The sequence below is a fragment of the Rhinoderma darwinii genome, chromosome 11 (assembly GCF_050947455.1).
Source record: "Rhinoderma darwinii isolate aRhiDar2 chromosome 11, aRhiDar2.hap1, whole genome shotgun sequence".
NCBI classification, from domain to species: domain Eukaryota; kingdom Metazoa; phylum Chordata; class Amphibia; order Anura; family Rhinodermatidae; genus Rhinoderma; species Rhinoderma darwinii.
The window spans coordinates 15,759,516-15,773,042 of NC_134697.1; the positions used below are offsets into that span (position 1 = coordinate 15,759,516).

General features: G+C 43.9%; 1 protein-coding gene across 2 annotated transcripts in view; it reads left to right on the forward strand.

Annotated features, from left to right (window-relative positions):
- Positions 1 to 2,742: 2,742 nt before the first annotated feature.
- The window catches only part of UBTD1 (ubiquitin domain containing 1), a 53,144-nt gene continuing 42,359 nt past the window's right edge, over positions 2,743 to 13,527 (forward strand). Inside the window, exon 1 of one of the 2 annotated variants that reach the window (XM_075842357.1) lies at positions 2,743 to 2,884. In XM_075842357.1, the coding sequence (XP_075698472.1) occupies positions 2,866 to 2,884 (19 nt within the window). In that variant the 5' untranslated portion in view covers positions 2,743 to 2,865. Of the gene's footprint in view, positions 2,885 to 10,753; positions 11,394 to 13,527 lie in introns of those variants that run through there. The other variant, XM_075842356.1, reaches the window with a different exon arrangement.

The window sequence follows — 13,527 nt, forward strand, 5'->3', positions numbered from 1 at the left end:
CAAGAAAATGGTGACCACACACTGTGAACACTAATGCCACCTAAGCCACTAAAGATAAATAAATATGCATTACTGCTAAATCTACTTACAATAGGTTCTTAGTGCACATTTTGATCAAATTGTGTGAGCCCACCTGCCACGTGTTCGCAGTGTGCTGTCGCCATTTTCTTGTGTGCTGTATAAATTTGCAGTCACAGACGTTCTTGCACCTGCATACATGTTTTGTTTCATTTTCTTGGAATGTGCTGTTTAAACTTTTGTGTTTATGTGATTCATATATGTAGGGTTAGTGACTGCCTCCATTTTTTGATCTTGCACTCCTCCCATTCTGCCCTGGGTGATTTTAATTAGTTTAATGCTGGTTCCTACCATCCCCAAGAATATGTAGGTTTAGTCCCAGTTCTGGGTGTATGTGCAGCGTAGGTTCCCACCTCATAGAGGATGCCTTGTCCTGGCAGGTGTGCTCACACAATTTGATTAAAATGTGCACTAAGGACCTCCCTATTGTAATTAGGTTCAGCAGTAATGCATATTTATTTATATTTAGTGGCTTAGGTGGCATTAGTGTTCGCAGTGTGTTGTCGCCATTTTCATGTGTGCTGTATAAATTTGCAGTCACAGGCGTTCTTGCACCCGTATACACGTTTTGTTTCATTTTGTTGGAATGTGGTGTTCAAACTTTTAGATAGATCGATAGATACAAACAGACACCTGTATCAAAAATGTCTAGATTGGATAGATAGATAGATAGATAGATAGATAGATAGATAGATAGATAGATAGATAGATAGATAGATAGATAGATAGATAGATAGATAGATAAAAAAATCTTAATGGCTTAGATACGCCGAGTGTCCAACCTACTACGCTGTCCTTTTTATCCTCCTTATATTAATGGACCAAATAAAATTGCATTAGTGTTTTTTTTTTGCAATATTTATAATGTCTAAGAGACTAAGGGGGGATTCACACGAGCGTGTGTATTCGGTCCGTGCGGGCCGCGTGGTTTTCACGCGGCACGCATGGACCAATACAAGTCTATGGGGCAGTACAGACAGTCCGTGCTTTTTGCGCAGCGTTTGCTGCGCAAAAAGCGCGACAGGTTCAATAACTCTGCGTATTTCGCGCATCACGCACCCATTGAAGTCAATGGGTGCGTGAAAATCACGCGCACCACACGGAAGCACTTCCGTGGGACGAGCGTGATTCGCGCAGCAGCAGTGAAAAGGATGACTAAAAACAGAAAAGCACCAAGTGCTTTTCTGTTTCCGAACATCCAAACGGAGTGTCTTTGCGATGAGCGAAGCCGGACAAGCGAACCGAACTTCACCGGGTTCGGCCGAACTCGTTTTGGCCGAACCCGGCAAAAAAATTATCGGTACGCGACGTCAGGAGATAGTCACTGTCCATGGTGCTGAAAGAGTTAAACTGTTTCAGCACCATGGACAGTGACTTCCGATCCCAATATACATGAACCTGTAGGAAAAAAAACGAAGTTCTGACTTACCGCTAACTCCCGGCTTCTTCCTCCAGTCTGACCTCCCGGGATGACAATTCAGTCCAAGTGACAGCTCCAGTCAATCACAGGCCAAGCACAGGCTGCAGCGGTCACATGGATTGGCGCGTCATCCAGGGAGGTGGGGCCCGATGTCAAGAGAGGCGCGTCACCAAGGACACGTCACCAAGGACGCGTCACCAAGGCAACGGCCGGGAAGTTCTCGGTAAGTACGAACTTTTTCTTTTTTTTCTACAGGTTTTGCGATATTGTGTTCGGCATTCACTGTCGAGGGTGCTGAAAGAGTTACTGCCGATCAGTTAGCTCTTTCAGCACCTTGGACAGTGACGGGCGTCGACTAGCCTCATCTCTATGATGGCGGCTGCGCGAAAATCACGCAGCCGCGCATCAGACACGGATGACACACGCAGCTGTCAAATGGTTTTTGCGCGCGCAAAACGCAGCGTTGTTTGCGCGCGCAAAAACGCAACGTTCGTGTGTATCTGCCCTAAGGCTGAGTTCACACGTTGCGTAAACCCTAATGGTGCCTTTTTAGGTGCGGTTTTTATATTTTGAAGCGGAAATAGGTGCAGGTTTTATGCTGCAGCATTTTGGTGCGGTTTTTTTTACAACTAGTCAGATACAATTCGCAAGCGGAAATGCAGGATAAATTGACGCTGCGGATTTTAAAATACGTGCAGAAAAATATATGCACCGTGTAGATGAGATTTCATGAAATCTCATTTACTTTGCTGGTACTGTATTACGCTGCGGATTTGCCACATGAAAATACACGCGGCAAATCCACACTTAATACGCATTGTGTGCATTGGCCCTATAGGACCTTTTACACGGACCGATGATTGGGAGAACAGAACGCACGTTTGTCGGCTGATCGCAGATTTTCTATGGCAGTAAAAAAACATTTTAGGCTAGGTTTACACCACATTTGGGGTCAATGTTTTGTGTAAAAATTCCCGACATATACGCTTAACGTGCCCATAAACTTTAATTAGCCGGACGTATGCCAAAACAGTGTTCTTTTGGTATATATTTGAACGGTATACATTGGTATACCTTTTGTAATGTCCCCCAAAACATTACTTGTGAGATAATGTGTTGTAAATGTATTTTATGACATTTTTGCACTTTTAGGTACTGTCACTTTAAAATAACAAATGTGAAGTTACAACCTATGCAGGAGGGGCTTAGACTGGGAAGTTTCCAGAAGGTGGGAGGAGCTTAGGATATAGAGGGGGTCCAGTGGCAGTTAGTCGGTTGGTAGAGGGGGAGAGTCGTACCCCATCTAGGATCCAGAGACCGGCTGCCTACATCATCAGGCCATAGTCAAGCCCTGTGGACAGTGAGCAATGTCACCTTATCAAGTTGGTGAGTCCCATCCGTCACCTATACATGTATTCATGCATTCATCGACAGATATCTTATCGTCCCCCTGAATTGACAGGGGTAGGAAGCCCCAAGGAGAGCAGAGAGAGAGGGGCCCCTCGCTCCTGCATTTGGCGCTTCATCGTATCATAAGGATCGAGTCTATAGTAAGAAATGTGCCTCGATGTCATATGGAAGAAAGTAACCGCCATGTTATGTTGAAAACTTCAGTAAATTGTGCCGCGAGCTGAGCCTGTAAACTGCCACACTCCAGCCTCCGGTCTTATTTTGCACCCATAACACCTAGGATACCCCAAAACACCATCAGGACAGGAGCAAACACGGGGGATAATCAAGAGACTGCCAGTAACCAGTGCAAACCCCCTCATCACTAGCTGTGAGCGGGCCCTGAGAGAAAGGGAAGGCCTGTTGGCCATCGTGATCCACACTGAGAGCCGGCTGATAAAATTGTGGGCCAACGCCTTTCCTCTTTCCCATCGCTCCTCCGGTCACCCGCTCGCTCGCACGCTACACTTTACTTCAACTGTATTAAAAAGCATAGTCCACCATTTTTTTTTTTTAATACAACTGGATGCAAAAAAACCTGAAAGTGTACATTTCCTAAATGGGAGTTGCTGGCCGACATTTCAAATTACCAAAAGTGTTGCGAACCTGGCCTTAAAAAGACGCTCAGACATTGTTCCTCACTGCAATTCTTCCATATACACTGTATTAAAATAATGTATAAACATAAATGTATCTATAAATATATTCAAAAAAATTACTTATAATCAATTTTTACCAGAGCTTCCCTTTACCTACCGGATGAAAATGGAAGAAAGCCCCTGTAGTGTAAATGTGAAAAACATTTTTAAAGGGTAACTAAGCTTTCAAAAAACTTCTGACATGTCATAGTGACATGTCAGAAGTTTTGATCGGTGGGGGTCCGAGCACTGAAACCCAGACCGATCGCTAAAATGAAGCAGCAGAAGCGATCGGGTGATTTCTGATCGACTTCTCTCAGAAAGCCGATGTAACGGTGTATGGACTCAATAGAAAGTCTATAAACCCGTACACCGTTACCTTGGCTTTCCAAGAACAGCTGTTCAGAAACGAAGCGGCTCAGCGCTCACCCGAGCACTGCTGCCGCTTCATTTTAGCAATCCGTGGGGGTCTCAGTGCTCAGACCCCCACCGATCAAAACTTCTGACATGTCACTAAGACACACTTTTTTTTCTATTCTGAGGTAGAATTTCTAGAATTTATTGGCTCGAAGCCTGAGGCTGCATTTCTGAGAGATTCTGATGGCAACACATATACGCTCCTCAGGCAGGGGCATAGTTAAAGGGGGCCAGTCGCATCTAGGCTGTGGTGCCTCTGCCACATAAGATGACAGTACTCAGTAGTATTATACGTGACACATGGTAGGTTGGCGCTCTGTTATAGATTTTACTTTGGGGCCCAGGAGATTCATGATACGCCTCCACTGCCTGGAGCAGATTATGGAGACCTGGTGTGGATTCTAATTACCATATACATCAATATACGCACTCTACCTGGGATGAATAGGGGCAATTTATCACATACTTCTTAATATATGAATCCATATTGTTGAGAAATTTTTAAGCCCATCCCCGATCCACTCAAGATTGCCCACAAAACCTCCCAAGAACTCCCATTTTTGAACATATTTGCATAAGCCACGCACCCCTTTGAGGTCCGTTTCAGAAATTTCCGACGTATTGTCCCACCACAAATACGCCCAAATCTTTAAATAAACAACTTTAATTAACCCCTTATTAGACTATATTGCACTTATTATGGACGACTAATCCCGGTAATGGATGAGAAATCGCAGTCTATAGCAAATGCAAACCTTGGAGCTGGAAGTGACTGATTCCCTTCACGTGGATAACTAGTGATTAATTTCACCATTTGTTATTCATTTTGCTCACAGAAAGCCATACAAGCGAAACAGGGAGGACGTGTGGCTTCGCAAATGATGCGTTGAAGCCTCAGAGACATCTCTTTCATTTGTGGATCATTCACCTCCTTTGTTTAAGGGTATGTGCACACGAGAACTTTCTTTTACGTCTGAAAAGACAGACTGTTTTCAGGAGAAAACAGCTGCCTCGTTTCAGACGTAAAAGCTCCTCCTCGTATTATGCGAGGCGTCTGTGACGCTCGTAATCTTGAGCTGTTCTTCATTGACTTCAATGAAGAACGGCTCAAATTACGTTGCAAAGAAGTGTCCTGCATATAATGTATATAAGTGTCCCGCATGGAATGTATATAAGTGTCCCGCATATAATGTATAGAAGTGTCCTGCATATAATGTATATAAGTGTCCTGCATATAATGTATATAAGTGTCCTGCATATAATGTATATAAGTGTCCTGCATATAATGTATATAAGTGTCCTGCATATAATGTATATAAGTGTCCCGCATATAATGTATATAAGTGTCCCGCATATAATGTATATAAGTGTCCTGCACTTCTTTGCCGAGGCAGTCATTTTACGCGTCGTCGTTTGACAGCTGTCAAACGACGACGCGTAAATTACAGGTTGTCGGCACAGTACGTCGGCAAACCCATTCAAATGAATGGGCAGATGTTTGCCGACGTATTGTAGCCGTATTTTCAGACGTAAAACGAGGCATAATACGCCTCGTTTACGTCTGAAAATAGGTTGTGTTAACCCAGCCTAATCGTCCTTTAAATAACTCCAGGACTGGCCAGATTCACACGTTCGAATTGCACCCGTGCGGGTCCCGTTTTCACAGATCCCCATAGACTTGAGTCTATCGCGAGATCCGTGAAAACGGAAGAAAATAGGATATGTCCTATTTCTCCGCGAACCCCTCACACGGTCCATTGAAACAACGGTCATGTGAATGGCCCTAGTGAATTACACGCGTCTGTGTGGCGGCCGTTGTTTTAACGGCCATCACACGGACGAGATATACGCTCGTCTGAATTCGGCCTAACACAAATGTTATCCCCTCACACCTTCATCCTATTATGAACTGTAATAAAAATCATCATTATTTAAGGTATTGTGGCTGCATTCACCATGTCGGACAGCGTCCCCCAGACTGTGTCTCTCCAGCTGTTGCAAAACTCCAACTTCCATCATGCACTGACAACTTGCGGGGAGGGGCATGATGGGAGTTGGAGTTTTGCATCAGCTGGAGAGACACAGATTGAGGTGATTATTAGGCCTTATTCACACTAACGTGTCAGTTTTGCGCGCGCAAAAAACGCTGCGTTTTGCGCTCGCAAAAGTTCAGTGTGGCATCTGTTTATGGTGCGCGGCTGCGTGATTTTCGCGCAGCCGGCATCATTATGACACTCTGTTTTTATGTTACGAAATAGTAAAGAAGGAGGGGCTTTTATGTTTCCCTTCACTTCTTTAACAACTGTAGCGCGAATCACGCGCGTCACCCGGAAGTGCTTCCGTGTGCCGCGCGCTATTTGCACGTACCCGTTGACTTCAAGTGGTGTGTGCTGCGTGAAACATGGGCAAGTATAGGACATGTCGTGAGTTTTACGCAGCGGACATACACTGCGTGAAAATCACTGACTGTCTGAACGGCCCCATTGACTTACATAAGTCCGTGCGACGTGCGTGATTTCCACGAGGGTAGCACGGACATAATACACGTTCGTGTGAATAAGGCCTTAAAAGGTTGCTGCCATTTTTCTGCAATGGAACAACGTTCTATGAGTAAAATAGTCCCCATTGCACCTAATATGTCCTGGTTCACACAATGCAGTTTTTGGGTTTTTTATTTAATCGAAAACTGAAGTGGATCTTAAACCGAGCATACTTTGAAGAATTATTTTGGGGGAGACTATCAATGCGAGATGCAGAATTATTTTTTTCTATGTAACCGCACCCACATGTACAGACTAGGCCCAAAAATGGCAGCCCAAGTGTCTTCCTCAGCGCCAGTGCCCCTCTATAAACAGTGCGAGAAGTGTTGACGGATAAATAGTACCAGCAGACTGTTTCCATAAACACAACCACAAAATAAAACGCTAAAATCCTGCCTAACGCAGCCGCCATCAGGGGGAGCTCACTACGTACACATTTATACAACCGCCATTTAAGTCAATATAAATCCAAAATCAGTAAGATCCCCCCAGTTAGTAGTGTGAGAGCTGTCCCCTAGACAATCTGGGAGAGTAGACAAATACAAAATACATAATCCTATTCTTTTTTTGGGGGAAAAAGGACTGCAAAACTGCATCAAAACTGCACTGTGTGAATACGGCCTAATAGGTTTTTTAATTGCAATGGTTGCTATGGCCAGCTCAACGTCAGGACTACTTATAATCACAAGTGTCACACATTTATGATTCTTTTCTTAACAAATTAGGACACATTTAAAATATTAGGTGATCTGATATTTCTGCCCAAGTGTGGAATGAAATCATGGCATGATTAAGGACTCAGGAGGTGTCTGAAACACGTAGGCAAACGATCAATGCGATTCACCCCTTTCTTGCATATTGAAAATGTGAAAGTTTTAAATAAAATAAAATTGGAACTCCGATTCCTTTTACATACCATCAGCGCTGGATCAAAGTCTCTCTTGCTTCTTTTGACTACTGTAACATTAGGTGGAGGAAGGGTAATGGGGCAGTTTTTCAGAGATTGGCCGCTTATTTCCAGTGAAGGGTAATGTTAATACTAAAGCATAAAAAGACGTTTGAACAATCAATAAAATTAAGGGTTCTTTACAGTTAGAGTAGTCAAACTATGGAATGCCCAAAGAGATAGTAATAGCGGATACTATGTCAGCATTTAAAACAGGGCTAGAAGTTTAGCATTGAAGGTTATAACAATCGTACTATATTTGGCACATTTTTAGCGTTCCGACAGTGAGAAAATTAAATCTTTGTGCCAAAATTTGCGACATTTTCTCCTATACCACGATTAATACGGCCTAAATTTCATCTCCATCTTTTGTCACCTGCCAAATTTGACCAACAACTAGAAAAGTCGTAAATTTTACTGCTAAAATGTGGCACCTCATCACTTGTGGCATTTTAGCGGCACAGCGTACGGCAATCTCTGGCATATACTACTTACTAAGTGTGCGCCATGGCGTTAACCCGGCTCATGTGGGCCATTGTGTTAATGATATCTCAATAGGGCAGGGGAAGATAAGCGACCGCCAGACACCTCTGGCACTACTTATCACAGGGGGACCAAACGATTAGGCAGAAGAAATTCATCATGTTGGATCCTTGTTTCTTTCAATGCCACCACTTGGAATGGACCCATAGACATAAGATTGTGGGTAGATCCTGGTTGCATTTATTAGTATAATATATTTCTGTAGCCCGTGTTATTTCATGTGGTTGTGATTGGGGAGATCTTTTTCTTTATTTTACATCTCTGGATTTTCAAGTCTTGTTGTTTTGCTGGACCCATGAGAGAGATCTGCCAGGAGAATACCCTGCATGATCCCGCTGTGTATTACATGCCATAGGAGACTATGTTATTTATCTATAAACTTGTTTTGTTTTAATGTTTATCAAACAGTGAAATTAGTGTATCTAAAGATTTATTACTTAAAACAGTTGTTCAGGCAGGGGGCTGTTTTTCATACTGATGACCTATCCACATGACAGGTCATCAGTATATGATCGGTGGGGGCCCGACACCTGGATCCCGCACCGATAAGCTGTTCCGGGTGCCTCCAGGCAGTGGTCAGTGCTGGAAGAAGAAGGCTCCAACCACTGTATAGCGGCCGTATTGGGTTGCAGCAGCTCTGCTCCTATTCACCGACCACTGCATAATTTCTGGTACCCGGAAAAGCTGATCGGTGCGGGGCCTGGGTGTCAGACCCCCACCGATCATATACTGATGACCTATCCTGTGGATAGGTCATCAGTATAAAAACAGCTCTGAACCAGGACAACCCCTTTAAAGAGGACCAGTCACCTTTCCTGACATGTCTAGTGTATTACATACTTGTATTTCATATAATATAACAATTCTGGAACACATTTTCTTACAACTCTGTATTGTACCATTCCCCTGTTATTCCTCCTAGAAATTTATGAATAAATTGACAACTGGTGTAACACTTTCTCCTTGTCAAAGGGGCGTGTCCCTACACTGTCTCACTCTACCAGCACTGATTCGACAGTGTCAGTCTGTGTAGAGACACCCCCCCCCCAAACTGGTAACACCCACTTGTCAATTTATTCATATATTTCTAGGAGGAATAGAAGAGGAATAGCACACCGCATAATTCTAAGAAAATATTATCCATAATAGTTATTTCATGGAATACAATTATTTACTAAAATAGATGTGTCAGGAGAGGTGACAGGTCCTCTTTAAAAAAGGAGTTGTCTGGGATTTTCTTCTCCAGAAACAGTGCCACTCTTGTCCATGGGCTGTGTCTGGTATTGCAGCTCTGCCCCATTTACTACAATTCCACACACTTGTTCTGTATACACGAGGAGAATCTACACAATATTAGGAAGGTGATTTTAATGTTATGGCTGGACAGTGTATGGTATAGAGTAGTACTAAGAGCATGTCTGTAATCTGACAAACACCTAGACCCTCGGGTGAGCTAAATTTGGTTTAGTAGAACTGCAGAGGGTCTGGGTGTTGCAGGCGTAATACAGTTTATAAATTACAGCCACGTGAAACCGTCCCTAGGCCTAATTTACATTTGCGTATTTTGGTCAGTATTTTGCATCAGAATTTGTAAACTGAAATCAGGAGTGGGTCCAAAACATGAAAGAGGTTCAAATATTTCCATTACACTTTCTGGCCCCATGCACACGACTGTAAAACCGCAGACCGTACCACGGTCCGCGGTTTTATGGGCCCATTTGGTTCTATTCATTGCGTACACTTTCCGTAGCGCTACGGATGGGTGTCCGTGCCGAAGAACCGTGCTGGGAATTATGGAGCATGTTTTATTTTTCGTATTTTACCGGCCGTGCCCGCAATCGTAGCCTGTGATTACGGGCACGGTCGTGTGCATGGGGCCTTACAAATACTGTTGCAAAATACTGATCAAAATATGCAAGTGTGAATGAGGCCTAATAAATCATTATTAGTGGGATTCCCCCTCTAAACCTGCACTGTGGCATGAGCTAGGTTTTTTTTGTGATTTTTTTATTTTTATATATTTTTATTGTTTTTGGACCCCAAAAATAGCAAATATTATAGCATTTTTTTTTTTATTACAATACTGTGCCCCTATAGCGTCAGTCACAAGGCGGATATACAAAGTTTCACTTGAGATTATAAATCTGGAACACGGAAAAGGCTGCAAGCGGCACGTCAACCTAAAAATACCTCCTCAGCCGAGGCGGTGGTTGCATAGGGTGAGGCCAGTTACACCACAAAAACCAATATAAAATGACCTCACACTATATGGGCATGTACTGATAACAACCCAATGAAACCTCCTGCGTCAGCACCAGGCTACCTCTGCAGATGCTTATCCCGAAAATAACTTTTATTTAACAGTCAGCCCAGCAGAGATTGCAATCTGCTGAAACCACAATACAAGTCGCCCTGTGTTCCAGGGAGAATACATGAGCTTTCTTTTAATCTAATTAAAACACAAGACTTCCCCAGCAGGACCCTGTGCCCCCTTGGCCTGGTATTATGTGTAGGGGGCAGGGGATCGCTGACCCTAGATTACTGCAGAAGATTCCTTAGCCAGAGGATTAGATGAATAGGAGTAAACACAGCAGGAGGACAGGGGAGGGGGGGAGGGTGGGTGGGTTGGTTGCTGCAGGGAGATAAAATAAAAATTCTCAGAGCACAGCAGGAGATCTTATCAGGCAGCAGCATGGGGCCAGTGCTGCAGGGGTTAACCTGAATGCAAAGTGGAGGAGAGGGCAGGAAAAGCTGAGTGGCTGTGTCACATGCTCACCTGAATGGGGAGGAGTGGGAGGTGGATCCTTCTTTTAAAAAAAAAAAATATTTCCCAACAAACAAATAACACAAGCTCTTTATTTGCAAACAAGCAGAAGGCTGTGGTATGCAGGAAGGGACTGGTCTGTGCTGATCTGGACTGGGTGACCACCCCTCCCCTATGACTAGTGAAGCAAGGAAGCTGCAAGCCACTTTGCTGAAGGTTCTCAGGACATGTTTGCAAGATTATAAAGACTTGGTGGTGCCCTCCTCAATGCCTAGTGCTGCTGCCAGGCTCTGCCCAAGGTGCTGCACTTCCTGCATGCTGGCAGAGGGTAAGGCAGGAAATTGCATGCAGAAGTGACATGGAGAAGGGAAAAGTTTGGGGAGATTCTGTGTGCTGGAAGTAAATAGCTGCCTGTCTGGAGCTGCTCCCAAGGTTAATTGTGATTGATCGTGCTGAAAGCATTGGAATACGACTGGAGTGACCTGTGCATGGGGATTTACTGACCACAGTCCGGCCATGGGAGGCTGCATGGGGAGACCGAGGGCTGAGAACCAGAGATCCCAGTCCAGGGCCTCTACAAACACTCGCAAGAGAGCAGGTATGTAGTATTTCACCATGTGCCTGCAATTCATACCAGCGTCCACTGGGGGGCGATGTGCTAGGGAGAGGTTATAGTTGCCCCTTTCCTGAAAGCTTTTTTGCTACATTGTATCAGGAAGTTCAGGTTTTATGAAACGAATTGCAACATGTTTTTATGTAATAACTCTCAGGGACATGAGCGGTGTATACTGTACTATGGTTTTAGTTCTGTGGAGCTGTCATCATTTTTGTTCCAAAGTGTATTAATAAAGCGATCAATAGTTGGTCTTCTAAAATAAGGCCAAGATCTCACACACACACGTTTTTGGGGCAGTTTTCTTTAGCTAAATCCATAAGTGGATCCAAAAGGAAGGAAAGGTATAAAGAAAAGACTGATACATCTTATTTCTTTTGTGTCCACTTCTGTGTTTGGCTCAAAAAAACTGCACCAAAACTTTGTGTGATCCTGGCCTTATAAGAATTAAAAATGCAGCTGAGAATTTATTATATTACAACTCTCCTTACCATTTTGCTGTTTTTCCATTGGACGTAATTCTTTGCTGTTAAAGTAACACCAAATCTAAAGTATATTTTAACTGCAGTTGAAGCCTGCTACTACTCCTTATCAGCCATCGTTGGCTGGGGAAAGACTGACGTAGTGTTCTTCAATGGGGTTTTTGACAGTCTAGAAAAACCTCTTCCCGCATGATTACTACTTTATCTCGTGTATCAATTGTTCTGAGAACCTCCATGTGTGTCGGTAGCTTCGTGAAACGTACTTTGGCCCTGTTCACACTTAGTTTTTTTGCTGCAAAAAAACGCCGAAATTGACTCCCATTGATGTTTTTATTTTTTTATTTTTTTCCAGCGAGCAAAAAAAACGCTCGTGGGGAAAAAGGGCATGTCTCTTCTCTCTTGAGGCGTTTTCCGCCTCAAACTCCATTGAAATTAATGGGAAACGGAGATGCACGCGTTTTGGCTAAAAAAACGCGCGCGGTTATTCAATTTTGTCTCAAAGAAATTGAAAAAAAATCGCGGCAAAAAATGGGTGTGGTGCAAAACCATTTAAAAAACTGGAGCTGATTTTTCCATGCAGAATTATCGGCCTGCAAAAATCTCCATGTGAACAGGCCCTAAGTTGTATAAGTTACATGGAGACGGTCAGTACACACCATGTATAAAAATGGAGCTTCCGAAACCTACAAGCGAGAGATTCCCACTGACATGTCTGATTTGCCATAGAAGTTATTTGTGGGAAAACCCCATTAAAGGTACAGCCATCCTGAAGTTTAGCAGGGCCCCCCATGGAGCCATTGATTTCCACTTAGCCAACCATACAAAACCTGTCTGTGTACTATCAATGATTGTGGACCCTGTTGAAAAAAAATCCACTGTTCTTTCTCTGCCCAGGTAAGGCTTCGTTCACATATCCGTTCGGGCTCTATTCTGACGTTCCGTCGGAGGTTTCCATTAGAATAGAGCCCTGCCTGAGCCAAATGGAAACCATAGGTTCCCGTTTCCATCACCATTGATTTCAATGGTGACTGATCCAGTCCCAATGGTTTCGGGTTGTCTCAGTTGTGCAAGGGTTCCTGTCGTTCCGACAAAGCTCAGAAGGAACGGGACCCTAGCGCAGATGTGAACGAAGCCTCAGTCAGGGCTCTCTTCAGACGGAACGGATATGTGAACGAAGCCGAAGATGGTGTAACACAACCTTGGAGGCAAATTCGGCTTATACATTTAAGTGGTCAAACACGCTTCATGATATGCTCCGCAAGGGATTGGGTCTGGGCCGGTGTCTGCAGCAGGCAAATGACAGGGCCCGCTAAGCTCGGGGGAAAATACAGATAAACCTTCTCTACGCTTGTGGGATAGACAGGCGGCCAAAAGTGAGTGTTGCTCAAGGACCCATGTATGCCTCCAGGCGAGTTGTGTAAGATAAGTATGTCTGAGAACTGAAATTCTCAACCAGTAAATGTCCATTTGATGACGTCTCTCGCCACCTAGTAGACATTCAATATATGCTAGTGGGATCTAATGACCGCTTACCTAACTGAGTGACTTTCACCCAAGGGCTGTTCGGAGATAACATAGGTTATAAAGGATGGATTGACGTAAAAAAATTATGGCTATGGAAGCCACTAGCAACTCCT